The sequence below is a fragment of the Sesamum indicum genome, linkage group LG6 (genome assembly GCF_000512975.1).
Source record: "Sesamum indicum cultivar Zhongzhi No. 13 linkage group LG6, S_indicum_v1.0, whole genome shotgun sequence".
Taxonomy (NCBI): domain Eukaryota; kingdom Viridiplantae; phylum Streptophyta; class Magnoliopsida; order Lamiales; family Pedaliaceae; genus Sesamum; species Sesamum indicum.
In genome coordinates this window covers 2,113,496-2,134,254 of record NC_026150.1, presented here as the reverse complement: position 1 = coordinate 2,134,254, position 20,759 = coordinate 2,113,496, and the positions used below count along the sequence as shown (strand labels likewise).

Sequence of the window (20,759 nt, the reverse complement as noted above, 5' to 3'; positions counted from 1 at the left end):
TGATCTGATCATTTTTGTTTTTATTTTTTTCAGAAGTTTCATGTTTATAACTTGACTTTCTATGCTCAGTAGTCCCTTTTTTTTTTTTTTTCCAGTATGATATCATTATTTTTGTTCAAAAGACCAGCGTGAATGCGTTATATTGATTGAAAAAATGGTGATTCATTGGTCAAGTGAAAGATACAATTGAATTTCTGATAGGGAATAATGTATTATTGTCCTATCTAAACAATATTATGGTCTTAGAGTTGCCTATTGATGTTGAAGCTTAGTCCGTTGTCTATAGAAAGATCTTGTTGATGTATCCAGTGCAATAGATTTTACCTAATGTCATGTTGATCTTAGTTTACTTCATAAGGGGATGAGAGGGTGGGTGAAAATTCTTTTATATGTGTCATTAATTTCTTTAGAGGATGAGTTATTTGTTTTTTTTCCCCTTTTTTTTAAAAAAGGAGGACTACCTGGTGGTTCCTCAACTTCCTTCCACGTACCCAAAGAACTTCAAATATCTAGAGCTCTGTAGCTTCTCTGAATCGCTACACTTTTACATGCCTCATTTAAGTATCTTCCAGAGTTAATGATTTTTTATTCTCACTTTAGTTGAAATAGGTAGCATTGTCAGGACCATCTTGTTTGACCGAAATTAAATTTTGATGAGATGTCTGATTTCAGAAGAAGTAACTTTTGCATAGCGCAGTGTCAGCATACGAAGCTTGTGAAATGTCTAATAATCTTTGGTGAATCTTGTGAAGGTGTGTTCTCCGTGGCTGTGTGCCAAAAAAGCTCCTTGTATATGCATCGAAATTTTCTCATGAATTTCAGGAGAGTTGTGGGTTCGGATGGAATTATGAAGCAGAACCTAAACATGATTGGAGCACGTTGATTGCTAATAAGAATGCCGAATTGCAACGCCTCACCGGTATTTACAAAAACATCCTGAAAAATGCTGGTGTCGCACTAATTGAAGGCCGGGGCAAGGTTGAGTGATATTCTAGAGTGAAGACACACACAGTCATTTTTTATTCTAACTAATTATCCACGTACTAAAAGTTCCTAATTGTTCCACGGGGTTCTGTAACTTTCTGTGCAGATTGTGGATCCACACACAGTGGAAGTGAATGGAAAGCTCTACTCAGCAAAGAACATTCTCATTTCAGTTGGTGGGCGTCCTTTCATTCCAGATATCCCTGGACGTGAATATGTAATAGATTCTGATGCTGCTCTAGATTTACCTTCGAAACCTACGAAAATTGCTATAGTTGGGGGTGGTTACATTGCACTTGAGTTTGCTGGCATCTTCAATGGCTTGACAAGCAGTGTCCACGTATTCATAAGGCAGAAAAAGGTTTTGAGAGGTTTCGATGAAGAGGTTGCCACCATGAAAATTTCTTTTCTTTGAAGTGAATGATTTTGTCAATATTCTGTCTAAATGCAAGAACTTCCACTTCTATTGCAGATCAGGGACTTTGTTGGAGAACAAATGTCACTAAGGGGAATTGAGTTTCATACTGAGGAGACACCTCAGGCTATAGTCAAATCATCAGATGGACTGCTGTCTTTGAAAACTAACAAAGGCACAGTTGATGGGTTTTCTCATGTAATGTTTGCAACGGGACGAAGACCAAATACAAAGGTGACAATTTCTGCTCTATTTGTAAATTTTGGATTTCTTAGGCTGTCAAAAACGTTATTGGACATATTAGAATATCTCTTTATTCAAGTTCCTTGATTTAATTCATGTTCTTTTACCTTTTGTTTATTTATAAAAATTGATTCATAGGAGTGGCTTTGCTACAGAACAGTGATCCAATTGCTTGCGTTTATCTGGTTGATATCTCCTGAGATGTTATACAGAAGAGGAGTTGTAATTTATGATCAAATGATAACAGCTTAAAGTTGTCAATGCATTTTATTTTGCAGAATTTAGGTTTGGAAGCCGTCGGAGTGAAGTTGTCAAAAAATGGAGCCGTAGAGGTATTGTCTTTTGTCGTACCCCCTCCTCCCTGTCATCATGCATTCTTTTATCTAAACATATAATAATGCATATAGGTGTTCATTCTTGATAAACAACTCAGGTTGACGAATACTCTCGGACTTCTGTTCCCTCAATTTGGGCAGTTGGAGATGTTACCGATAGGATAAATTTGACCCCAGTTGCCTTAATGGAAGGAGGAGCACTGGCAAAAACGCTTTTTGCAAATGAACCGACAAAACCAGATTTCAGGTTCTCTTTATACTGTTGTGAAATCTTTGTTGGCTCTAAAATGTAATTGATTAAATAGGCCAGATGAACAACGCAGATGTTTTAGTTTATTGCATGCTGAGAAGCTTTCTATGTCAGAATTTCAGAATATTTTTCATGGACAGTTTCAAGCTTTTATCCTTACCGCAGTAATCCGTTTTGTGCAGTAATGTGCCATCTGCAGTGTTTTCTCAGCCACCTATTGGTCAAGTTGGTCTTACTGAAGAGCAGGTGAGAACGAGCATTTGTGTACCTGTGAAAGTTCAGTTGATTGCAATGTCTAATTCACCAAGTTCTGCAGGCAATTAAAGAATATGGGGACATTGATGTTTATACAGCAAACTTCAGGCCTATGAAGGCTACTCTTTCTGGCCTTCCCGATCGGGTCTTCATGAAACTTATTGTATGTGCAAAGACAAACAAAGTCCTTGGTGTGCATATGTGTGGAGAAGATTCGCCAGAAATTATCCAGGTTGCCTCCTCTGCTTGGTTTGTTATTATTGATCTTTTTCCCTTTTTGCATGGTGGTCCCTGTCTCAAAGTCTCATGTAGTATGTCATCTCCAAATCTGGGATTGCCAGGGATTTGCAGTTGCTGTAAAAGCTGGCCTGACTAAGGCGGACTTTGATGCCACAGTGGGTATCCACCCTACAGCAGCGGAGGAGCTCGTCACCATGAGGACACCTACACGGAAGATTCGAAGTACTCCATCGGAGGTAAGACCATCTCCAGAATTTTCTCTGTCATAACATTCGCTGTGGCAGGACCAGTTATCTGATTCCTAAAAGTAGATCCTGAACTCTTAAAAAATCGTTTTTCTAACGTCTCTACCAGGCAGTTAACTGTCACCACTCATTCACTAATTTATGTTTTCTCAGTGTCTTGTCATTTGCTCCTCTGATTAGATGGCTCAAAATTCAATTCTACCATCTTTTGGCGCAAATGTCTTAATTTGTGCTATGGTTGTACTGGCCCTTAGATGCTTAGCAGTCAAATCATCCTTCAGAAATATATATAACATTGTTTTCACTATTTCCGGTGTTTTGTATATTAATTTAGTGCCTCTTTTAAATATCAACTGGGAACCTCTTTAGAGTTCACGGCTTCCATGACATTAATTTATAAGTTCCAAGTTTTTTTTTTCTTTTTTCTTCTTTCCAATCATTCCTTATCCAAAATCCAGTTTGCTCCTCATAACCTCGTTTCACATTTTCCCAGACCACATAACCTGCTGAAAATTTCAGTCATCGCGGTGTTCTGATGTTGTAAAACATATTCATTTTGTTTCGAGTGGCCTGTGATGATTCTTATTCATTAATTGCTGCAATGTATCATTTCAGGGAAAAACCGATTCTGATGTCAAAGCTGCTGCTGGTGTTTGATGTCAGGAATGAAGCATGCAAGTAGCTACATTGAAGGAAACTATGATGGGGGTAAGCTATGCATTCAATGCAGTATTTGGTCTTGTAAATTTGTAAATTCAGCAGATTATAAAAAAACCTGCCTCGTTATTTCACACTTCTCTCTAGGAGAAAATTTCTTTTCAAATCTTTCCATATTTGAACTCCATTACCTCACTATTACTCAATTATTTATGAAAGATTTGAACTCCAAAGTTCAGGCCCCTGCAATTCATCTTTAAAGATTCTCTCGATTTTCTGCGAACCTCAAATTTAGCGGTTCAAGTTTCCTCCTTAAGATTGTTACATTTATCAAGTATAGCAAAAAGAAAAGTTGTCGATGGACATGTAGCCTAACAGAAGTTTCTCTTCACATCTCTGGTTTCATTTGGGCATGTCTGAAGCTCTCATTGACCGGCCGTCCATCCAGAGACAGCTTGGAAGCTGGAATGAGTTTCGGAGATGGGGTATTTGATGTTGCTGAAAGAAATGTAAATGAAGCTCATTGGTTTGTGTTTCTGAATGTGTGCCCCTTTCTTGCGCAGATATGATGAGTATTGGCTCAAAAAAGCGGGGATATGGTATTCTTATTATTACTATTGTTTTGCTATATTTATTTAACAAGTGGATTTTATAGTCATTGTAAACTGCTATTGTTTAATTTCATTACATCAACACATTTGAAGGTTTTCTGTTCCATCAACACAGTTGGATGAAGCCTGGGCGTTTAAAATACTCTCTCTAATTTTGTTACTGTTACAGTGAGGTGGTGGTGGCTGGCGGCCGAGGCACGCTACTCGGATCTCCTGAAGGAATGTGGGCCGACCCGCTCCTTTCTAAAAGGGCCATGTCTTTTGGGGAAGGGGTCCATGGATTCTTCGCCCCACGCCTAATATGATGTCTAGTATCATTTGAACAGTTCCAAGTTTCATTTTGAACGGAATCAAACGACGAAACAATTTTCTTCATAGGCATGTGCCATTGCCCGAGGGAAAAGAAAAACATAAAATAAAAAATATTAGATAAAAAGTGGCATGATAACAATCGTAATAATAATAATAATATATATTTGAAGGAAGTAATTAATTTTTTCACCATCATATTCTAGAAAAATTAAAAAAAGTAGTTAATTAGTTGGTCAACAATTTTACTAAGAAATGAAGGAAAAGATTCGGAAAGGAGGGTAACATAATTGGTTTCGCTATATACAAAAATTAATAAGATTCTTTCTGGGTAATGCTGTCTATTTTAAAATCAACGTGATCCTCATGTCGAGATCTTATCTTCAGTCACATCCTTCTAAGTAATAATTTAAAAAAATGGAACTATATATATATATATATATATATATATATTTGTGTACAATTATTTATGAGTAGTAGTAGCTGTTTCCCATTTATTTAACGTTGTTAGAGTGATCGAGAATATGATGATCTGATTTGTTTTCTAAATATGGACTGCCCAACCCGAGTTACGATTACCAATGACCCCACATGATTTTGTCATGACTTGAGTTCATCCCATCAAACGAACCTCGAAGTCGACAATTTGCATTAAAAAACATAACAATAAAGGCTGTCCTTATTAAAAATCAAGATAAATCTTCAAACCCTCTTTGATTCACCATTATTTAATTTAATGTATATGGTTGTATTTTAACATTTACATGTACCATGTGTGAGTTATTTGAGTTTTTCTGGTTTTTTTTCAACAAGCATGTATATAATATATATATATATATAGAGAGAGATCACCCATCTGACATACCAATCAAACTGCGCTAATAACTCAGCTATATATTATTGGATGGAAGGCCTAGTTTGTTGAGGTGATGATGCATATCGGCAGGATGATCATCATGTACGGCGCGTTCTTGCTGCACCCACCGCCCCTCTTTATTCTTGACCATCCCTTTGTTGTGATCTTGCCTCCAGTTTGGTGGGATTTCAAACTCATCTTTCAAGAAATCACAGTCCTTGTTCACCAACGCGTAATCCCTTCCATTCAGCCTGAATCTCTCCCCCCTCCCATGGTATCTTCACAAACCATATATTCATTATTACCCAATCAAATTCTTGCCTATAAATTAAAATTAAATACGTCGAATATTGAAAAACACAACCTGGCGCAACTAATTATATATATGCCGCTTGCTTGTTCATATGCATGTTAGAATAATAATGGGGTGGACTTTTATATATATACTCTAATTCCAATTGCTTCCATGATTCAATAACAAGACATAGTCCACCTGTTGAAATGAAATGACTGAGATATTGCATAAAACGACATTAATCATGTTGTGTTCGAAAATTCTAAGATAAAAAAGACAAAATCATATAATTGACAACTCCATACTAAGTTTATAAGATTCGAAAGAGTTTTAAATTTCTTTTCAATTTAATTACAAATTAATATTCACGGTTGGATCGCAGAAAAATGTATAACCCTACCTTACACCCCCGCCACCTCAAAAAGTAAAGACTTATTGTATGTTGAACGGGCAAAAAGCAAAAATTAACAAGGAAAGGGATACTAACCCATCAAGCAAGTGGAGGTGGGCTTCCAAGTTATGCGCACAAACGAGATCCCCATCATGCCTCAAGAAGGGTGAATTCTTGTGGTCCAAAGCCAGCTCCACTCCCACATGTACATAACTCCACGGGAAATTCTCTGCCATCTTTATCACCAATGGGTGCGCTTTCTCATTCACCAACAGCCCCGGTGACTTGGGCACCACATCGTGAACATTCACCACTCTCAACACTTTCACCCCCAACAACTCCAGCCTCGCTTTGAACCTCGCATTCCCCACCCTCGGCCCCGCGAACGTGAACACGCACACCGGCACCGCCCTGCTATCCCCCCGCACGTTTATCCCCGTCTCCACGATATCGTATGCGCTCAACAACGCTGATGCACCCCCCAAACTGTGTCCTGTTATTGTCACGCTCACTTCTTCCTTGGGGTACACTTCGTTGATCAGCCGATTCACCTCCGTCAGGATTTGCTCCCTCGCCGAGAATTTGCAGTATTTGCAGCTCTCATCCTTGTCCGTGTACAGATCCAGGAACCCCGATTCGACTCTCACTGTTGGATCCGGGGACGGGATTTTATCACTTGAGATTGGCCTCAGGAAGTCCATCAAGTCAGCCACCCACTCAAGCCGCGTGACGGTGCCCCTCCACGCCACGCAGATGTCGCGCCGCCCTAACTTCTTCGATGTCTCGTCGTTGGAAACTGCAATATACCCGATCCAGTTAGCGTTTTTGCTCCAAACTTTAGGCCATCTGGAGTTTTTGAAGAAGTTGGGCAAGTTAATATTGGAAGTCGCGTAGAGGTACCGCGTGATGTCGTACCCGGCTTCCGCCATGCCGAGCCGCTCGAAGAACTCGCGCCGGGTGAATCTGCAGCTCCCGCAGTATTTGGAATACGGATCGAAGTCGAAAGCGTCGTAACAGGCTTGAGCCATGACGCCGTACCTGATCAGCTCGTTGCGGAGCAAGGGGTCCATCGGGTCGAGCAACCCGGCCCAGTCATCTTCGCCGAGCATTTCGCTCCAGCAATCGGCTAGTTCCCTCTCATTCCGCTGCTTATTTTTGGCTGTTGATTCTTCTCTCTCCAGCTCGTGAATGATGGATGATAACGCTTCCTTGGTTTTGGACACAGCTGGGGGCGGTGTAAGCCTTCTCGTCGAGAGCTGATCGAGAATTCTCGGGCTTGCGGGCTGGAATTTTTGGGTTAAAACGGATAAGGAACATTGTTTTTCGGGCTGGAAGAGTGATCTCGTGAAGGTGAGAGCGGTATTTGAGAGAGAGTTCGCCATTAATGGCGGACTGCGGGGAGATGATGAAATCGTAGTATAAATGATTGGTGTAAGAGATGGAAAGTTGAGTATAAGATTGGAATAATATACATCTTCCAGGCTATAATATATATACACTTATTTCCCAAAATCATATCAATAATATATGGATGAAATTATAAATAATATTTTAATTTAATAGTTAAGGTTATAACTGAGCTCACATGAAGTTATTGGTTCGAATTTCAAATGATGTGTATATATTTGTTACATTTTATATGAATTATTATAATTTATTTATTAATTTTAATTATATTGCTCTATTATTTGAATTGAAATAAGTTATTATAATTTATTTATTATTGATACTTATTAATATAAAATAAATGGATATAATTGATTATCACCATATTTCCTAAACTAGTAAGGGTTCTTTTCTTCATTTGTATTTTCTAATAAAAAAAGAATTAAGTTGAGTTAAATATAATTTAATGTACGGGAAATTTAACCGTCACAAAGTAACATATAATTAAATGCTAATAAATTATAAGTGTTAAATCAAACATTACAAATTGACATCACTAATTTAATTCATATATTTATAAAATTTCATGTAAAAATAAAAATTAATAATAACTCAATCAAAAAATCACCACCATTACTATTTTATTTGCTCATATATATATATGTTATTTCCAATCTGTCTCTAATTTTCAAAGCTATCTCTAATTTGGTGTTGGCAGCCTGTCGCTGAAAATATGATTTACTTCATTATTTTTATTTATTTATTGGGCGGGGGATGGGGGAATGTGAAGTGCATGGAGGAGTTGTTTCAATTATGTAATTATATGGTTAGCGGGTTGGTGATAAAATTTGTTATAATTGTAATTAATTTTAAAAATTAACATTAATATCTGTTTATCAACTAGTTCATGATGTTAGTTTTTGTTGAATTTTTATTTATTTTTTATGATAAACTAACCAAATGTCCTTGTGAATTGTGAAATAATTCTTATTTTAATTTTTTTTTGCATTCTTTTATGGACTAAAAGAATAAAAAGTGTATATTTTTATTTTTTCATTCAAAAATTACATAATGATAAAAAATTAGGATACCAACAAAATTAGTATTTATAAGTATTTATAATTATAATAAAGTTTGAGGAAGTTAATTGTAATTTAATTTTTTTTCTATTTAATGAAAGGCCTATTAAATATTTATTGATCTAACAAAAGAGTATTTGAATGTGGTATGAATTTAGATATACAATCACATGAGATATAGGTTTTGAAATTTAAGGTGCACTCAGTATCAATCAGTACAAAAACGCTCGTCTAAGATCGACTTACTATTTTATGATTGTTCTAAAGTGATCTTGGCTTCGGAATTTTCAACGACATCGATTTATAAATTCAGGCCCAATTCATAAATCAACTCCTATTGAGGGTTGGATCAGGCCCAGATCAAGTCCAAATCAGATCCCAATACATCTGTCTTATTTTTATGTTTTAGGAAAGTGAATTTTTTTTTTAAAATCAATTACTTAAATTTATGATTGTATTACAAAATAAAAATAATAATAAATTAAACTACACAAAAAAAAAACAATAGTTAAGACTATAGAACGAACTTAAATAATAATTGATAAACAAGCTTATATTAATAAACTCAGATGATAATAAATTCAAAAATAACTTAAAATAAAATCTAAAAAAATAAACAAAGAGTATTAATAAGTTAAAGTGTTGAAAATTTAAAAGTAGAACAAATAAAGATAATAATTTTAGAGATCAACAGTACAAAAAATCTACTAGAATAATCAATCTAAAAGAATAAAATAAAATTTATATGTCATGGGCCACTGAATTGTGTGTTCGGACTTGATTTTTACGTATAATATTTTTGTGACTTTTTAATTGACAAAAATGCTCCTATATTATTTTTAAAATTACTACGATGCAATTGACTTTTTTTTATTTTTTAATTATACCCTGAAAGGAAATTAGTTAGGTGGCCCCTCAATAAATTTTTCCATAGGAATAATTGAGGTGGTGTAATTGCACAACGCTCAAAATTCAAATGCTCATCTCACAACTCACATCTCAATTTCAGGTGATGTACATTTTACCGTTTTTTTAGTTTATTTTTTAAAAAAAATTATATTTAATTTTCTGTTTTATGTAATATATACTCATAATGTGAATAAAAATTATGTTATTTGTTTTATTTAAAAAAATTAGATGACAAATAAATGAAGCTAATATTTGAATATATATATATATATTGTGGAATGTAAATGGAGTTAATTAGTCGTTACAAATGGTTTATATATTTATGATTTTCATATTAATAAATAAAAAATAAAAATATCATATTCGAAGCAATATTATTGATTAATTATTATATTAGAAATTAAAATATTAATTAAATATTATGATTAATAATTAATTATAAGTATCGATTATATAAATAATAAATAAAAAGTGAGTAGTTTGTCCAGCTAACAACTCGTGCATGTTTACAACTATACCCCAAATTGGGATATAATTGTAATTTTTAGATTTTATTATATTTATTATTTATATAAATTAGCCCAGATTTATACCGGCCATGAACCTAAACACATTTTACTACAAAAAAAGATAGTCTCTATTAATATTTAATAAGGTTGAATACACTTTACATACCTTGTTTACCATTCTGATTTAATGAATATGACACTGAATTTTTTAATATCAGATACCGTGACAATATTGTCCTGAAAAATTCTAGTTCGAATTTGATTCGGTCAAATTTGAATCAATCATATGGCAAGTGTAATACACTTGTCGTGTGATTGGTGTACAGTTAAGAGAAAGCGATCAATCACATAACAAATATATTACACTTCTTAGATAGTTAGTTTGATTCGATCGAATCTGATTCGAATATATATATATATATATATATATATTGCCCAAATACAAATGATGTATGTCTAAAGTAGACAATTGCTTAGGTCTAAATACAAAATAAAAATTGAACCTTAACGTCATCAGATAATTATGAATCTGTTGAGAGAGAGAGAGAGAGAGATAAGCATATGAATCAAAAAGTGATTAGCGACTTATTATTAAATTGAACATGTGAAACAGGTAGAAGTTGCTGGAACCTTGCAGACATAAATCGCGTTTATCTGCACTGCCTTTACATTGTAAGTCAACTTTTCACCATTTTTTTTTTGATTGTGCACACGTTATTATTTTTTTTCAACGGTGGTCTTGAAGTTAATCAATCCGTACAAACTAATGTCAATCACGTAATTAGAAGTATTTTAGCACTAATTTTTTAGTCATTGGTAAATAATTGAGTTTGGCCTAACCTTTGTCTTTTCCAATAATATGCCATTCGTTATATAATTCAATATATTCAAATAAAAAATTATTCGATACATCGATAATTCAAATCAACGAATATATTTAATTGAGACAAATATCAAAAGTAGGATGGGAGGATAAGGAGAAAAAGAGAGGAAAAATACGAAGAAACGACACGAGTTAAGAGAACATGACGAGACTTTTCTTCAACTAGAACTTTTAACAAACTTTGCTATTTTTTCCTCCGCTCCTATAGTTTACACATTATTAGTGGAATTCAGTTCTACCATAATTTTGATTGTGAGATTTTAATCTTATTGATTATGCAGAATCTCAGTTGTTGATAGTTTAGTCCAACTTCTCGATATACGTTTTTTTATAGTGAAATTGGATCTAAGATGTTTTGGGGCAATTGATGCGTATGGAATGATTTGTGTATAACGATTTATATCTTTATGCCCTTTTTTTTATTATTATTGATGTAATTACATTAATATTTTAATAATGTTGATCAATGCGTTGACTCCATCAGGACGTCAATATTTGATTAATACATTAATTTGATTTGGAAATAATTAATGCCTTGATTCTTTGTCTTATCCTCTCCTAAATTTAAATGGAATGACTTGGGTATGGAAAGAAAGTGTCAATCAACATAAGGTTTTTAGCTCAAGACAATCCCTACAAGACTTCCGATAACTAAAAATAATAAAATAAATTAATATAAATTGATATAATACTCGTATATTTGGTGGGCTCAAGTCCATGATTTTGAACTTGTTTGTGTGATATTAGTATGAACCATCACACTAAGAAATTATTGATATTTTTCAATACGTTAAAATCCACGTAAATATATATAGTCCGACAGTATTAGAGATATGGATTTAGTATTTTGGTTGGATGTATAAGAATAAGTTTGGTATTTGGTTAGAGAGGTCCTTAAGATCTTTCCCAATCTACACAAGGACCTTACAGATCTGAAGGCAGAAGTTGCAGATCTGAAGAGAAACTAAAGGGAGAGCCTTGAGACCTCAAAATCCAGGCAAGAGCGAATCAGGGACGCCCTTGGGACAGTACCTCTTTTACATCAAAAGGGGAAGGCCACGGAGGTTCTAAAATCGAAATTCAGAGAAGATCTGATCATTGCACTATAAAATAATGGAGGTAACAAGAGCAGATCTATTAGATCTACCATAATTGACAGAGTCCTTTCCCCAACTTGGGATTGTGGACTTAGTCAATAACCAAATCAATGAAGTCACTCCAGCACTACCACCGCCGGAGGGAAGCACATGTTCCAATGATCCTCCACAGGATCATCTGACGAGAGAGAGTGCGGATTTCCACACTAATGTCACCCCAACATTTGTGGGAATCAGGCTAAATGAAAATCCAGAAAGAAATCCGAGAAGGGTGCCTGAAAATACACCTTGGGCAAGGACCATGCTTTAGCCCTTGCATCTATATGGTGCTATACTTAACTTAAACTTTATCGAAATTTGAAGTACCGAAAAGTTGATAGATGAATGGGTTGCAACCATCAAGAGAGGAACAACTACTTTAGAACTTGACAATAAAGATTGAATGACGAGCCCCTTCTCTATATACATATCTGTTGGTATGTTATATGATCAATATAAGACAGAATATTTCTGCAGCCTATTATGATTCAGGATTAGGAATTTACACGACAAAATCTAGAGTTTTCTCTAAGGAGGCAAGGGAAACCTTAGCCGTTATTGCAGGAAGGGATTTTTTTACAAAAAATCCTGATACTAAATAAGAGAATACAAGAAGTCAAGATCATGATCGGAGGAACATTTGGATCGCCCTGGTTTAGGGTAAAAACACTCTTATTTACTTTCATGATACATGTGCTGATATCTTGTTAAGTAACAATTTCATTCAAACATTTGCAAGATATATGCAGGATAGAATCTGTTAATCTTTACTTCTAATTGTGGTAGTGAGATATAGGTGTTGCGAAGAGAAAAGGCATTTAACAGGATAATGCCTATAAATTTTCGCAACAAACATGGTGATTTTGATGCCAGATTAACACATCCAAAATTGCAGGATAAGAGAAAATTTGGTAAGATTATTTTGTCTTTCAGGCTATATGGACTCACAGATAGCAATAGCTTCTTAAGGAATCTGAAGAGGAAATTAGAAACTTTAAGGAAGCACTACTGAAAATAAAATTGCTAGATACCAGCGAGGAAAGCAGACATTATCTTGAGAATATCAAGACGCTCATCGAGAGGAACTTCAATGAAAACCGTCTGGCATGGTGGGATAGGAACAAGATCGAAGCTACTCTGAAGGTCAAGGAAGAATGCAAGTACGAGTACGTTCGATATAAACCTATCTAGATGAAAATGGAAGACAAGAAAGATATGCAGATGATTATCAAAGAGCATATTAGTCTTGGACTCATCGAGCTTGGAATCTCTACCTACAACAGCCCTAGATTTCTGGTTAGAAATCATGGGGGTATAAGTGAAATGAGATTGATGAGCGTCAAGGGATTCACTTGAATTTATATAACGGTGAGATTGGGTTGATGGGAAAAATACGATATCACCTTCTGATAAGAAAACTAAAAGAAAAAGAGTTTAATTGGTTGTTTTATTGTGAGTTGGCTTTGTGGTGCGATGCAGCTGATTATGTTGGAATTAAATTAATTGTATTTCATGCATGTAGCTTACTTATCTTGTTTGAGGTTGTGTTTGATATATATATATAGATAGGACTGGTTATTTACTTACTGAATGGCAGACTCATTCTTCTGCTGACATTTTCTTTCATGAATAGACTATGAGGTGTCTACCTGTCGAAAATTAGGTCTACACGCTATACTCAGGCAGGTCGGGCCAGTATGCAGTTTTCTCCTCTTTGTCAGTTGGAGTACAATCGTATTTTGTTTGTATAGAGAGAACGTAAGCGTGGGGATTACTTGTGGTGTTTGATATTTATATATGATGTTGTAAGTTGGTTATGCATGTTATGATGTTGGGATTACGTATGCATATTGATTAGATGATTATGTGCATATTTATATATATGGATACAGGGGTTACTATAAATATGACGTTTAGAGAAGATATAGCCCTAGTAGCATTAGGGGTTGCTACATTAGGTGGTATCAGAGCAATGATTAGATTTTCCAAGGATAATAGATGAATGTGATATTATACAAGAGGTAAATATTAGAAATCTACTTACATGTGCGTATTTCATATTGGAATGAAGCGTAAAGGGAAAACGCTGTTGGCCCAACTGAGTCATTAGAGTCTGTGAAGGGTCATGATTCTGCATCAGAACATCGAGGGTTAGAATCCCAAAATAGAAATACCCCACAGCCAGAAATGAACCCCTTTATGCAACAATTTCTAGAAATGATGTAGAGGATGGCTCCACCGCCACAACCCCAACCACAGGATGTAGTTATTGATAAAAATTATGAAATAGTGAGGAGACAAGGGGCGAAGGTATTTGCAGGTACAACTGATCCCGCAGAAGCAGAAGAATGGTTGAGAAACACGGAAAGTGTGTTGGACAGAATTGAGTGTACTTCTAAGCAAAAGTTGAGATACGCAGTGTCCTTACTATAGAAAGACGCCTTAGACTGGTGGGAAACAGTTCCAAGAAGCAAGAACCGACCTGTCACTTTGAAGTGGAATGACTTTTTGAAAGAATTTGCTGACAAATATACTCCACCGGTCTACAGAAACCGTAAGAAAGTTGAATTCCTTGAATTAAAGCAGAATAATTTATCTGTTGCTGAGTATGAGTTTCAATTTGTGAGATTGTCAAAATATGCTCCCGAAGAGGTGAGTATCGATGTAAATAAGTATTTAATGTAATGCATATAAATTTTATCGTGATAATTTTAATATCTACTACAACAAAATTCATTTATTTCTAAATTCACCATATATTGGAGTTATTAGTTAATATATCATATTTTAGTTTTATATTATATTAAAATACGATATTTTGATTTTTATTATCTAAGAACAAGTTTAATTAATAATTTAGTATGTTTTACTAATTTTGTAGTAAATAAATATTTAATATAATGCATATGAATTTTATTGTTACAATTTCAATATCTATTACATCAAAATGCAATTATTCACTATATATTAGAACTATTAGTCAATATCTCCTAAATTTAATACGTTTTGATAATTTTTTTTAAAATAAATATTTAATATAATTTATATGAATGTGTCTATGTTAGTCAAAAACTAAGTAGTGGTATGAAACTTTGGTTACTTCTCGTTAAATGATTATACCAAATGATTTTTCATGGCTTCCAATTTTCTTTCATGGTATTGCTTCTTTTTGATCTTTTTGTGAAAATTTTCTTCCTAGTTCTTATTTAGATTTTTTAATAATATATTTCAAATGCTACAATAGTTCATATTTTTTTTAAATTCAAATATTCTTAAAAAAATTAATTAGGCTCGGGCTCGAGCTCGGTACGTGTGAATTGAGCTCGAGCTCCAGCCAATTTTTTTGGCTCGCCGAGGTCGGTTCGGTTGCAGCCCTAGTTCTTGGTAGTGTCGAAAAATATATATATAAAAAAGAAACTCGTATTATTTTACTACAAATTTCTTTACTTTTAACTCATGCTAGATAAAATTAATAAAGATTATTATGTAAAAAGCGTTAAAAAGGTATTTTTGAAGTCTCGGACTTCTTGATGCCCTAAACAAATAAACTTAACGAGCTCGTATGTTTTATAAACCAATATTGTGAAGCATATATAAATCTTACAATTAAAACCTTATGCATACAATTCCTTGAAATTTAGGTATTTTCTTTGTTGTTATTTTAATACTCTTACCTCATGAAAATTAAGATATTTCACAATTCTATTGAATTTTCTATTCTTGCCGTTCAAAATAAATTTCATATTTCTAAAAGAAGTACAATCTTTGGGCCAGAAAAAAACTAACAATCTTTATTGCCTTAGATAAAAAAAAAACCCAGTACAATCTTTCAGATAACACAGAGAATGCCGAAGTTCTATAAACAAAGTGTTCTAATTTACATAAAGAAAAACCTCGAAAACCCATGAGGCTCGTACTCGGAAGACAATCTGAGACAAGTTCTTCCTTATGAAGCAAGTTCAAGACAGGTTTATCAGGCGAAACTCTTTTCTTGATAACAACGTCACTGGAGTTGTATGATCTGCCACTTCCATTACATCAGTCGGTGATCGATATTAACTTAAGCCATGCTTTCAAAGGCAATTTAATGTCAGCCTGAAGAAAACAAAGGACGAGAGACATTAACAGTAATGTATACCACACTTATAATAATCTATGATCTATCCATACTCAATTATTAAGACTCGAGGCTCTAGGGTCTATTTGGTTTTTCAGTTCTATGCTTACCGAAATAACATCGTCCCACTAAGGACGATGTGAGAAACCAAAGGTTGAAATAGGAATTTAAACACTCAACTAAAACTGTTTCACATTGATTGATTAAAAAAATGCATTTTTGACATCATCCAGAACCAAAGTTGTATATTTGTCTCTTCCTCATTGTCATTTTCTAACGTAAAAGAAACCTTTGTCCCTATCCATTCCCTCTCTACCAATTTTTTCCCATATTTAAAATTCAAGAAATGACAAACCATTGTATTCAAGAAATTTTATTGCAGTGCTCGCAGAGGAGACTACGTTTATCCATAGGTCCCTTGTGTCGCATGAATTATCGAGGTCCTGTATTAGAGGCAGAATACCTTTGCTCATATGCTTTCGTGGCAGATCCTTCCCCTATATTAGAGTATTCTGAGTTCACCATCCTTTGTCTCTCAACCCGTAGCACCATGTAATATGCTTTGTTGACGAAGGGAAGAGGTTCTAGAACTAAAGTCTGATTACAAATGTTATCGTAGGATTCATTCAAACCCATCAAAAACTGTATTAGTTGGTTCGCATCGTTTTGTTCCGCCTTGGTTTGTTGCATCCGCAAATGCAAAGGCTACATGAACACATCGCTGGTGGCAAGAGGCATAATAATTCATCCCAGAGTTGTTTCAATTTAGTGTAGTAACCAGTTACGCTCATATTACCTTGCAGATAGAACTAATTTTGCGTTGCACCTTGTATAACAGAGTTCCGTCACACTCACCGTACCTAGCTTCAAACTCCAACCAGAGATTTCTAGAAGAACTTGCATACAGGTATGCGTTTACCAAGTCCATGGAGATGGTGTTCAAAATCCATGTCCATACCATATAGTCTGTAATCCTCCACTATCTGTGTTGAGGAGTCCTAATCGCAGGCTGTAGTCCTGTGCCGTCGATAAATGCCAACTTATCCTTGCTTTCTAAAGCTATCCTTATAGACCTACTCCAGGATGGCCAATTGCTCCCATTGAATGGAGCAAAACCATTACCATGTGATGACCCAGTTCAAATTGCTATGGAAGGAAAGACAGGCGTATCAGTTGATGAGCTCGCCATTCTCGTCAAATGTAAGGTTAAGATGAGTGAAATTGATCGTTCAAAGCACTTCGTATGCAGAGACCATCAAGATGATTGCTCTGATACCATGATAAAATTAGGCATAAGCCCAATGGGTATTGGGTTACAGAGCAAGAAATGTAGAGGACTGAAGTTGTGTTTTCATTCATTCAACGAGAACTGGTACAATTTCAGTTTAAATACAGATACAACGGCGGTGAAGAAGAATCTGTGTAACTAACTAAAACAAAAATAACAACTCTGATTCCAAATCAGTTGCCACCTAAGCCACTAATGCCAACTAATGAAAGTGTAAAGCACAACTAATAAAAATGTAACGAAGGAGAAACACGACTTCTTCGCTGCAGAACCAGAGTAGCAAAAACAGAGTTAACAGAAGAAGATGTTGCAGTATGTGAAGGAGATGGAGCTTGAGCTGAATTCAACAGGTTCTACCAATCTCTTCCTCATATGTGGAGTGATGGGATACACATTTGGAACTTCTTACATTCATGGGTCTGCAGAGCAAACGCTTTTCTTGTAGTATATTCTTTTGACTGCAACCCATAAATATGGACATGATTGGGTTAAATAGATTATTGCAGAGATCATAAAAAGACAGGACAGAGGCTGGTGAATGAGAGGTCCAATGGGAAGATCCATGTTTTAAGTGTATTCAAGGTTATTATTAGTTGTTTGCCGTGTTTATGCATGTAAATGAAATGCTTAAATTAATTGCTTTGGACTACAAATTGTCTAATATTTCTCTATTCAACTATGAATTCTAGGGATTGCTTTATTTGGTTCCGTACTTGCTTAATAAGTTGAGCTATGCCATAATAATTACATGAACCCTCATTGATGTGGTGAACTCAGCCACAACGAGATCAACTACACTTTGATGGTTGTGTTATTGTGAAGCAAGTTGACGACTAGATCATTTGGCTAACACTTGTGGGGATCATCTTCACTAGCATTACCCTGCACATAATCAACAATATCAGTATCGTTTAAAGTATGTAAGGAGCAAAATGCATAATGTATCTATCTGTACACATCTATTACGATTGAAGGCTCTAGAGTTTGTATTTGGTTTTTCAATTATGTGCTTACCAAAATAACTTCATCTCGTTAAAAACTGTGCGGGGAAATTTAAGAATTGAAGTAGGAGATTCAAACACTCAATTGTTTCACATTGACCGCTAAAAAGAATGTGCTTTTTGACACTATCTAGAACCACATGATAACCTAATGTATCTATCTCTTCCTCTCTACCATTTTTCTAACCAAAGACGCAACCTTTGTCCCTATCTAGTTATTCTCCACCGATTTTTTTTTCCATATTTTAAAATTCAAGAAAGGGTGAAACCATTGTATTTTTTCTTTGTATACTTCAAATCCAAAATGTACGTGATTTCTATGAAACCTTCACATTCTCAACATTCTAACTTGGAAGTAATAGGATTATGAACTTTGAGGTCAGTTTAAATGTGAAGAATGCAAGGTAGTTCGGAGTTGACGCCTAAAAGGGAGATAATCCTCCACTGTTTTTGTTAATTTATTCCCAAATTATTCATTATGTTAGGTTTTATCCAATTTGCTTTTTCAAAACCTTTGTATTGTCATACATTTAAAACTTTTGTACAAATTGTACAGAAACACCATATTTGTCCATGTCAACGTCCAAACTTTGCAGGTGTATCATAGTAAAATTTATTGAAAATCACTACTACGCAACCACAAATTAGTTTATTTTTGAACTTCAGAAATAAAATATCATACACTACAAGATAAAGCGGTTGTCTAGATGCCAATCTCATTATTTATTTTTATATTACTTGTACACCTATCATTTTAAAAAATCTGTTACCACATCTCGGCGAGTAGCAATATAGGTAATGCATGTAGTTCTTTAAGTATTATCAATACAATTATTTATCACAACAACAAAGTTAATTATACACTTTTTTGGAATTCTAAAGAAAAAAAATTTCATTTGTTCAAAAGTAATAAGTCGAATGCACTTCAAACTTCAAAGTGTTTCCAAGAATAAAAAAACTGCTTTAAATGACAATAAAGATCAATTAATGACTTTCTTTGAAAATAAAAACATGTGACTTTTTTAGGTATTTATCCACAAACAAGTAAATGAAATACATCTATATACTTATTAAAATTGCACAAAATATTCAAAGTTTGTAAATTTATCTTAAAGAAATTAGTGCATTTTGATATTGATTTTGAAAACATGAGTTGATAACACAAAGCACTTGACAAAGAGAAAACAAATCTTAGTAAAAGAATAAAAAAGAAAATAATTTTTTTAGAAATATACTATGGATGATTATTCAATAAAACTAAAAAAAAATCCCATATCTAGTATTAATTTGTTCATTAAAAAATATTTATCAAATGTTTGAGATTACGTATATTTACAAAATTCACGAAATCTTCTTAAAAAATTTTAATTGGCATCTAGACAACCCGCTCTACGCTTTAGCATAGTATTTTATTTTTCAAAGTCCACAAAATAAAATAACTCATAGTTGGATAATATAGATTTTCGATATTTTTCTATGATACACCTGCAAACATAAGATGTTAAACATGAACCAACATGATTTCTGTAAATTCATACAATAATTTTAAATGTATAACAACAAAAAGTTTCAAAATAAGCTCATGAAGAAAACCCAACACGACGAATTAATCAAGAATAAATTTACAAAAAAAGGGGAGATTCGCTCTCCAATTTAGGTCTCAACTCTATACTTGCACCATTCACATTTCAACAACCTCAAACATTCCCAATCCTATTCTTTACGAGTCAAAATGATGGTCACGTGAGTTTTTCAAAGAAATCAGCGCACAAAATTTGAATTTGAAGTTTACAAAGTATAAATTTAATGGTTTCAGCCTCCTTGATTTCAAAATATGGGAGAAAAGTCGGCAAAGAAGAACTAATAAGGACATTGGTTTCTTTTCGGTTAGAAATTTGACGAGAGGAATATGAAGATACACAAGTTAACATTAGGTTCTAAAATATCATCAAAAAGCATACTTTTAGCGGCCAAAATGTGTCCCAATTGAGTGTTCAAATCCTACTCAACCCTTTTGATTCCCACACAATTTTTAGCAATATAAAGTTTTTCGGTAACACAGAATTTGCAAAACCAAATCCAAAGCCTTCAACCTTTAATAAACGAGTACACATAACCTATAATACTATTAATATGCTTCACTTGTAGAATCAAACATATGCATGCTACATGTGTTAGGCCACCATTTTTAATTGCAGAATACATACTTTTGGAATTTTCTAATGATGACTCGTCATATCTATCTGATGCTCTTTGGGACTTGAAACATGCTAGACGATTCACAATTTTAATGGCACTAGCAAAACATAGACAATGATAATACTGCTAACAATAAGCTTGCAAATAAAATAATTGCTAATAAATA

At 34.2% G+C, this 20,759-nt stretch overlaps 2 protein-coding genes across 7 annotated transcripts in view; one reads left to right on the top strand and one right to left on the bottom strand.

Annotated features, from left to right (window-relative positions):
• Positions 1-4,627, top strand: part of LOC105163374 (glutathione reductase, chloroplastic) — a 5,399-nt gene extending 772 nt beyond the window's left edge. The window contains exons 2-13 of one of the 5 annotated variants that reach the window (XM_011081689.2): positions 753-978; positions 1,091-1,369; positions 1,457-1,633; positions 1,921-1,974; positions 2,076-2,224; positions 2,410-2,473; positions 2,544-2,714; positions 2,824-2,958; positions 3,583-3,675; positions 4,047-4,109; positions 4,188-4,223; positions 4,405-4,627. In XM_011081689.2, the coding sequence (XP_011079991.1) occupies positions 753-978; positions 1,091-1,369; positions 1,457-1,633; positions 1,921-1,974; positions 2,076-2,224; positions 2,410-2,473; positions 2,544-2,714; positions 2,824-2,958; positions 3,583-3,624 (1,297 nt within the window). In that variant the 3' untranslated portion in view covers positions 3,625-3,675; positions 4,047-4,109; positions 4,188-4,223; positions 4,405-4,627. Of the gene's footprint in view, positions 1-752; positions 979-1,090; positions 1,370-1,456; positions 1,634-1,920; positions 1,975-2,075; positions 2,225-2,409; positions 2,474-2,543; positions 2,715-2,823; positions 2,959-3,582; positions 3,676-4,046; positions 4,378-4,404 lie in introns of those variants that run through there. The other 4 variants (XM_020694386.1, XM_020694384.1, XM_020694385.1 and 1 more) reach the window with 4 other exon arrangements.
• LOC105163373 (phospholipase A1-Igamma2, chloroplastic) lies at positions 5,240-7,582 on the bottom strand. 2 transcript variants are annotated; one of them, XM_011081686.1, is made up of 2 exons: positions 6,183-7,579; positions 5,240-5,678 (listed from the first exon to the last, which is right to left on the bottom strand). In XM_011081686.1, exons 1-2 carry the CDS (start codon positions 7,466-7,468, stop codon positions 5,435-5,437), a joined length of 1,530 nt encoding a protein of 509 aa, XP_011079988.1. In that variant the 5' UTR covers positions 7,469-7,579; the 3' UTR covers positions 5,240-5,434. The 2 variants fall into 2 exon arrangements, with proteins under 2 accessions (XP_011079988.1, XP_011079989.1); XM_011081687.2 differs by lacking the exon at positions 5,240-5,678 and adding an exon at positions 5,693-5,893 and having other exon boundaries at positions 6,183-7,582.

What these genes read in the sequence shown, in the direction of transcription:
- LOC105163373 (XM_011081686.1), bottom strand. Translation starts at nt 7,468, where the DNA reads ATGGCGAACTCTCTCTCAAATACCGCTCTCACCTTCACGAGATCACTC. An exon ending in CACCTCCACTTGCTTGATGG is followed by an intron (nt 5,679 to 6,182) that starts GTTAGTATCCCT and finishes TGGTTTGTGAAG; the next exon opens with ATACCATGGGAGGGGGGAGA.